General features: G+C 50.0%; 1 protein-coding gene and 1 long non-coding RNA gene across 4 annotated transcripts in view; both read right to left on the bottom strand.

The window, feature by feature from the left end:
• On the bottom strand, window positions 1–4,387 carry LOC119469594. 3 transcript variants are annotated; one of them, XR_005198431.1, is made up of 4 exons: window positions 3,541–4,387; window positions 2,467–3,168; window positions 243–415; window positions 1–131 (listed from the first exon to the last, which is right to left on the bottom strand). It is a non-coding gene; the product is annotated as an uncharacterized LOC119469594 (long non-coding RNA). The 3 variants fall into 3 exon arrangements; XR_005198429.1 differs by having other exon boundaries at window positions 2,467–4,374; XR_005198430.1 differs by having other exon boundaries at window positions 243–412; window positions 2,467–4,374.
• A 175-nt stretch (window positions 4,388–4,562) lies between these two features.
• LOC108296609 (vitamin K epoxide reductase complex subunit 1-like protein 1) overlaps window positions 4,563–7,071 on the bottom strand; it is an 18,854-nt gene continuing 16,345 nt past the window's right edge. Inside the window, exon 2 of the mRNA XM_017519096.2 lies at window positions 4,563–4,935. Coding sequence (XP_017374585.1) covers window positions 4,830–4,935 — 106 coding nt within the window. The 3' untranslated portion in view covers window positions 4,563–4,829. The remainder of the gene's footprint in view (window positions 4,936–7,071) is intronic.

Below are 7,071 nucleotides of genomic sequence, written 5' to 3'. Positions count from 1 at the left end.
TCAGTCCAGAGGCTGAGCCGATAGTTGGCAGCCAGCACAGCCACATGGTTACATATGAAAAGGAAGATGCCGAGAAAGGAGATGAAGAGGCTGATGGCCTTCATGTAGTCCCAGTACACAGAAAGCTTGACCTGGACACCATGGGAGATAAGGCATTTTAGCACATGCACACACTCAGCCCAGCTGCACACGGTCAGGGCTTCACCAGCACTGCACACCCAGCTGCCTGCCTTTGCTCCTACCTGGCACACCCTCGCATTTAGCGATTCCACAAAGTCAGCAGTAACAAAGTCGAGGGCCAGCACGGTGGCTCACGCATGTAATCCCTTGGCACTCTGGGGGGCCGCGGCAGGTGGATCAACTGATGTCAGGAGTTCGAGACCAGCATGGCCAATATGGCAAAACCCCTTCTCTACTAAAAATAGAAAAAATTAGCCAGTTTTGGTGGCAAGCGCCTGTAATCCCAGCTAATTGGGAGGCTGAGGCCTGAGAATCGCTTGAACCCAGGAGGCAGATGTTGCAGCAGGGAGCCAAGACTGTCCCACTGCACTCCAGCCTGGGTGGCAGAGTGAGACTCCATCTCAAAAACAAGAACAACAGAAGCCAAACTTGAGGTCTCTGCCCTGATGCATGGAGCTTCCGGCCATGTGGAGAGACGGGCTCCCATCAAATCATCCCAGATAAATGCATCATCACAGAGAAGGGCTGTAAACGGCACCCGATTCCATGTCAGTCAAAAATTGGGCATCCCGACCTAACACAGCGTGGAGAGGTATTGGGGGAGGTTTTCGTTGAGGAAGTGACATTAAAGAGTTAAACCAAATCTGGGTGTGATGGCTCACACCTGTAATCCCAACACTTTGGGAGGTCGAGTCGGGTGGATCACCTGAGGTCAGGAGTTTGATATCAGCCCCCCTATGGTGAAACCCCATCTCTACTAAAGTATAAAAATTAGCTGGGTGTGGTGGCAGGCACCTGTAATCCCAGCTACTTGGGATGCTGAGGTAGGAGAATCGCTTGAACCCGGAAGGCAGAGGTTGCAGTGAACTGAGATAGTGCCATTGCACTCCAGTCTGGACAACAAAGACTCTGTCTAAAAAAATAGAGTATTGGTTGGGCGTGGTGGCTCATGCCTGTAATCCCAGTACTTTGGGAGGTAGAGCCAGGTGGATCACCTGGAATCAGGAATCCAAGACCAGCCTGGCCAACATGGTGAAACCTCTTCTCTACAAACATACAAAAATTAGTCGGGTGTGGGGGCATGTGCCTGTAGTCCCAGCTACTCAGGAGGAGGGTAAGGCACAAGAGTCACTTGAACCCAGAAGCGAAAGTTGCAGTGAGCCAAAATTGCGCCACTGCTCTCCAGCCTGGGTGACAGTGGGAGCCTCTGCCTCCAGGAAAAAAGAAGAAAAAGAGTTAAACCAGCTGAAAATGGAAAAAGGCTGGCAGAACCAACATGTGCAGAGGCCTGGAGGCAGGAGGGAACACAGCGCATCTGGGGAACTGAGAGAAGGCACGGGCGGCTGGAGCTAGATCACGGGGCAGTGAGGAGTGAGGCTTGGGAAACCGGCTGCAGCCAGTCCACACATGACATGGGAGACTCAGGTCAGGATTCCAACTTTTATGCCAAGACTGGCAGAAAAGAGAAGCCACCAATGAGCTTCAAGCAATGTGTGACATGTTGCCCAGCAACCAAGGTCAAGCGTCGCCTCCACGCCACAATTGGGCCAGCTCCTTTCACTCTGAGCACAGAATACCAACTCACCCATGTCCCCAGTGCCCAGCTCCCTCCAGGAGGCAAAGGTTGGAGTTTCCTTCCTTGGTTTATTCGCTGGGGAGCCCCGCATGGCGCTAAACAAATCAGTCTAGTCACCTGACATGTAAGATGGCAATCTGCTTTAGGCCAGCCCCTGCCTAAGCCACCTGGCTTGCTTTCAAGAAACTCCAGGTCTCTTTACCCGTGTCTATGCTCACTGTCATTTCAATCTTTTCATGCTGAATTTTGAGTCGTAAAAATCATCTGGACTGGGCGCAGTGGCTCATCCCTACAATTCCAGCACTTTGGGAGGCCAAGGCAGGAGAATCGCTTGAGCCCAGGAGTTTGAGACCAGCATGGAAAACACAAGAAGACCCTATCCCTACAAAAAATTTTAAAATTAGCTAGGCATGGTGGTCTACACCTACAGTCCCAGCTACTCAAGAGGCTGAGCTAGGAGGATCGCTTGAACTCAGAAGCTGGAGGCTGCAGTGAGCTATGGTCACACCACTGCACTCCATTCTCAAAAAACTAAATATATAAAATAATAAATAAATAAATGTCAGGCATGGTGGTGCACGCCTGTAATCCCAGCTACTAAGGAAGCTGAGGCACGAGAATCGCTTGAACCCAGGAGGTGGAGGTTGCAGTGAGCTGAGATGATCCCTCAGGTACTAAACATTGCTAAGCACAAAAACAGACAGTTTCACCTGCTCACTGAATTAAGGGCCAGGTCAGTGGAGGAGCTTCTTGATTCAAACTCGGTCCTCCTCCCGAGGCTCTGCCTCTCCCACGGTGTCTCTGGCAACCTGCTCGCCTGGCAACCTCCAGGAACACAAAGGTGGGCTTCCTTCTTCCATGAAAGGAAGCCAAGCCAAGCGATCAGCAGAGGCGTGGGTGATGAGGAATGCTGAAGCCCACGCTACAAACGTGGCCTTCATAGCAGGTGAGGCTGAAGGAATCCAGGTGATAGGTGATGTTAGCAGTCAACTTGACGGGGTTAAGGAATACACAGATGGCTGGTAAAGTGTTATTTCTGGGTGTGTGCCTGTGAGGGTGTTTCCAGATGAGACTGACATTTGAATCAGTGGACTGAGTAAGGAGGATCCATCCTTGCCCCATGTGGATGGGCACCACCCAATCAGCAGAGGGTCCAGACACAAGAAAAAGTCAGAGAAATGGCAAACTCATGTGATCTCTCTTCTGTAGACAGGATGTCATCCTCTCCTGCCCCTGGACATCAGAACTCCAGGCTGTCTGGCTTCTGGACTCTGGGACTTACCCCAGTGACTCCAGGTTCTCAAGCCTTTGGTTGTGGACCGAGAATTCCATCAGCTTCCCTGGGTCTGAGATCTTCAGACTTGGCCTGACCCATGCTACCAGCTTCCCGGGTTCTCCAGCTTGCAGATGGCCTAGCATAGGACTTCTCCATAATCACATGATCCAATTTCCTTAGATCTCTTCTCATCATCAATCCATCTACTCATCCATCATCTATCAAACATCCATCAATCATCCATCTATTACCTATCCATCCACCTATCATGTATCCATCCATCTATCCATCATGTACCATCTACCTATCATCTACCAATCTATCATTTATCCATCCATCCATCCATCCTACTAGTTCTGTCTCCATGAAGAACTGTAATAAACACGGACGCCACCTCTGCCTGCCAATGACCCTCAACTGGGCCATGGACATGGGCCATTTCCGTACAGTGCTCAGCCACGGAGGCCCAGGCTGTATCTGCCTCCCACAAGACAATTTCTCCCATCACCTGGACCACCCAAACAGCCTCCCACGAGGGTCACGAGGTCCTCTGCTGATGTCCTAGTGGCTGGCATCATGGATGTCCCAGATTTCCACCCACCATCTGGGTCTGACTGAAGGCCTGTATCCTGGGCATCCCCGGTATAGAATGAGGAACTGAAACCCGGGTCTGGGGCTTTTCTCTGTAAAGCCAACGGGTCTGTGGGGAATCCAAGGCACTAGGCTGGCCCTGTCACGGCTTGCCATAATAAGCTTACCCTGGAACAGGCAACAGAAACAAAACAGCCACCCTACTGCCCCCATGGCCACAATCCACTGCCCCCACATCACTTGCAATTTCATGTTCCAGCTCGTCCGGGCTCGGGATGTGTCTTGCATCCTTGTGTAATCGGCAGTTGCTTTTCTTCTTGTTACACAGAATAATAACCTATTGTGCAACTGATGGTATCTCAGATTTGAAGGGTTAAGGTATGTGCAGTGGAGGCCCTGACCTAATTTCCAAAAGAATGACAGAGGTGGTGCAGTGGGGCATGCCTTACGTAGGGGGTAGAGTCTAAAATCCAGTACAGCCAGAATCACCCACAAATGGGGCTTCTTTGGTTAAACTAACATACATGGTCAGCTGGGTGGGCTGGACGGAAACACTTCAAACAGCAGGAACACGGGGGATGCCAGATGCTCAGAAAGAGACAGAAAAAGTGAGACTGACTCACGGAGGGACAGTCACGTGCCATGGCAAACAGCATCAACTGCCCGCTTGGCTAGTGTTTTTCTCTCTTCTTTTCTTTTCTTGAGACAGAGACTTGCTCTGTCTCCCAGGCTGGACTGCAGTGGTGCGATCCTGGCTCACTGCAACTTCCACCTCCTGGGACCAAGCGATTCTCCTACCTCAGTCTCCTAAGTAGCGGGGATTATAGGCACCCACCACCACACCCAGCTAATTTTTTAATTTTTAGTAGAGATGGGGTTTCACCATGTTGGCCAGGCTGGTCTCGAACTCCTGACCTTGTGATCCACCCAACTTGGCCTCCCAAAGTGCTGGGATTACAGGTGTCAGCCACCATGCCCAGCTTCTTGCTTCTTTTCTACCCAGTTGCCTTAATGACTCACGAGATTTTACCCCATTTGGCAGAAAAGCAAACTGAGGCCTGGAGGAGAAGCAAGAGCCACAAAGCTTTTAACATTGCCAGGGCTACAGCCTGGATTCAGGCCACAGGGGCAGGAAGTAGGAAACCGGGGCATCCTGGAGGACAAGGAAACTCACACTTACTTCCTAGACTTAACGCATTCTTTCTTTCAGTTATTTCCCAAAACAGGCACGACTTGTTCGAACGTGCCCTCCTTATTTAAGGACCAGAGGCCACTGCTCTCCAGGGACTGGTGGTAGCCCCGGACGATCAACCTGAAGCCAAGACACAAGGGGTTAGGCAATGAGAGTCAATGAGAGGAGGAGGAGGAGGAGGATGGGGCTCACTCACTTCACAGGCATGCCGATGCTGCGCCCCCGCCCAGCACAACTGCCTGCTGCGAACGAAGGCAGCCACGCAGCTGGGAATGTCTGAATGTGGACAGACATCTGCACATATTACAAGGTTATTACAGCTCATTCTGTTGGGTCATGCAGGAAAAATGGCTTTCTTTTGGGGGAGTGTGTACAAAGATTTAGGGAAAAAAGATTATTTAGGAGGGAAATATCAAGACGGCTTGAATTCACTGTTATCATTCATTCTTTTTTTTTTTTTTGGATTTTTGTTGTTTTGAGACAGAGTCTCGCTATGTGGCCCAGGTTGGAATACAGTAGTGTGTTCTTAGCCCACTGCAACCTCCACCTCCCAGTTTCAAGCAATTCTCCTGCCTCAGCCTCCCAAGTCTGGGACTACAAGCGCACGCCACCACGCCTGGCTAATTTTTTGTATTTTAGTAGAGACGGGGTTTCACCATGTTGCCTAGGCTGGTCTCAAACTCCTGAGCTCAGGCAATCCGCCTGCCTTGGCCTCCCAAAATGCTGGGATTACAGGCACGAGCCACCATGCTCGGCCTCATTCCTTTATTTTATTTGGTGACAAGGTCTCGTGTCACTCAGGATGGAGTACAGTAGCACGATCACGGCTCCCTGCAGCCTCCAGCTCCTGGCCTAGAGTGATCCCCCTACCTCAGCCTCCCAAGTAGCTGGGACTTCAGCTGTGAGCCATTATGACTGGCTGACAGAGTCTCCCTATATTGCCCAAGCTGGTCTTGAGCTCCTGGGTTCAAGCAATCCTCCCACCTTGGCCTCACAAAGTGTTGGGATTATAGCTGTGAGCCACCACGCCCCACCAACTTTTTAAAATTTTACATTAAAAAAGGCTAATATGGGCCAGGCCCAGCAGCTTATGCCTATAATCCTAGCACTTCGGGAGGCTGAGGTGGGAGGACTTCGTAAGCCCACAAGTTCAAGACCAGCCTGGACAAATAGGGTGACTATCTCTATAAAAAGTAAAAATTTTAAAAATTACCCAGCCATAATGGCTCACACTTGTAGTCCCAGCTACTCGGGAGGCCGAGGTGGGAGGATGGCTCGAGGCCAGCAGATGGAGACTGTTGGGAGCTGTGACTGTGTCACTGCAATCCAGCCTGGGCAACAGAGCCAGACCCTATAAAAAAGAAGAAAAAAAAAACAGGTTGAGCGGAAGAAGAAAAAAAAAAAAGGCTGACATAACAAAGCATTAGCAATCATGAAATCTGGATGATAAGCTTATTGAGTTTTTTACATTAGTCTTTCTACGTCACTCTACCCAGGCTGGAGTACAGTGGCGTGATCTTGGCTGACTGTAACCTCCGCCTCCTGGGTTCAAGCAATTCTCCTGCCTCAACCTCCCAAGTAGCTGGGATTAGGCACCTGCCACGCCCCCTCCCCACTAACTATTGTATTTTTAGTGAAGACACGGTTTCACCACGTGGGCCAGGCTGATCTCAAACTCCTGACCTCAGGTAATCCACCCACCTTGGCCTCCCAAGTAGCTGGGACTTCAACTGAACACTTTAATAACAAAAAGTTAAACACTTTCATTTTTTGTTTTAAAATAATTTCAGACTTATAGAAAAATTACTCAAATCATACTAAGAATTCACTCAATTCACCAGTATTAACATGTTGCAAAGTTTACAATATCATTCTGTCTCTATCCATTCACACACACACACACACACACACACACACACTCACACACACACACTCACACACATCATCATCTTTTTCTAAACCATTCAAATAGTTAAAGGTCTAGCACAGTGGCTCACACCTGTAATCCCGGCACCTTGGGAGGCTGAAGTGGGTGGATCACCTGAGGTCCAGGAGTTTGAGACTAGCCTGGCCAACATGGCGAAACCCCATCTCTATTAAAAATACAAAAATTAGCCAGGTGTGGTGGTACAGGCCTGTAATCCCAGCTACTAGGGAGGCTGAGACAGGAGAATCACTTAAACCCAAGAGGCAGAGGCTGCAGATCACGCCACTGCACTCCAGCCTGGACAACAGAGCAAGACTCTGTCTCAAAAA

Source organism: Cebus imitator, unplaced genomic scaffold, assembly GCF_001604975.1.
Source record: "Cebus imitator isolate Cc_AM_T3 unplaced genomic scaffold, Cebus_imitator-1.0 Scaffold726, whole genome shotgun sequence".
NCBI classification, from domain to species: Eukaryota; Metazoa; Chordata; class Mammalia; order Primates; family Cebidae; genus Cebus; species Cebus imitator.
Note: the sequence above shows the minus strand (reverse complement) of the source record. Positions and strands in the feature narration are given on the sequence as shown.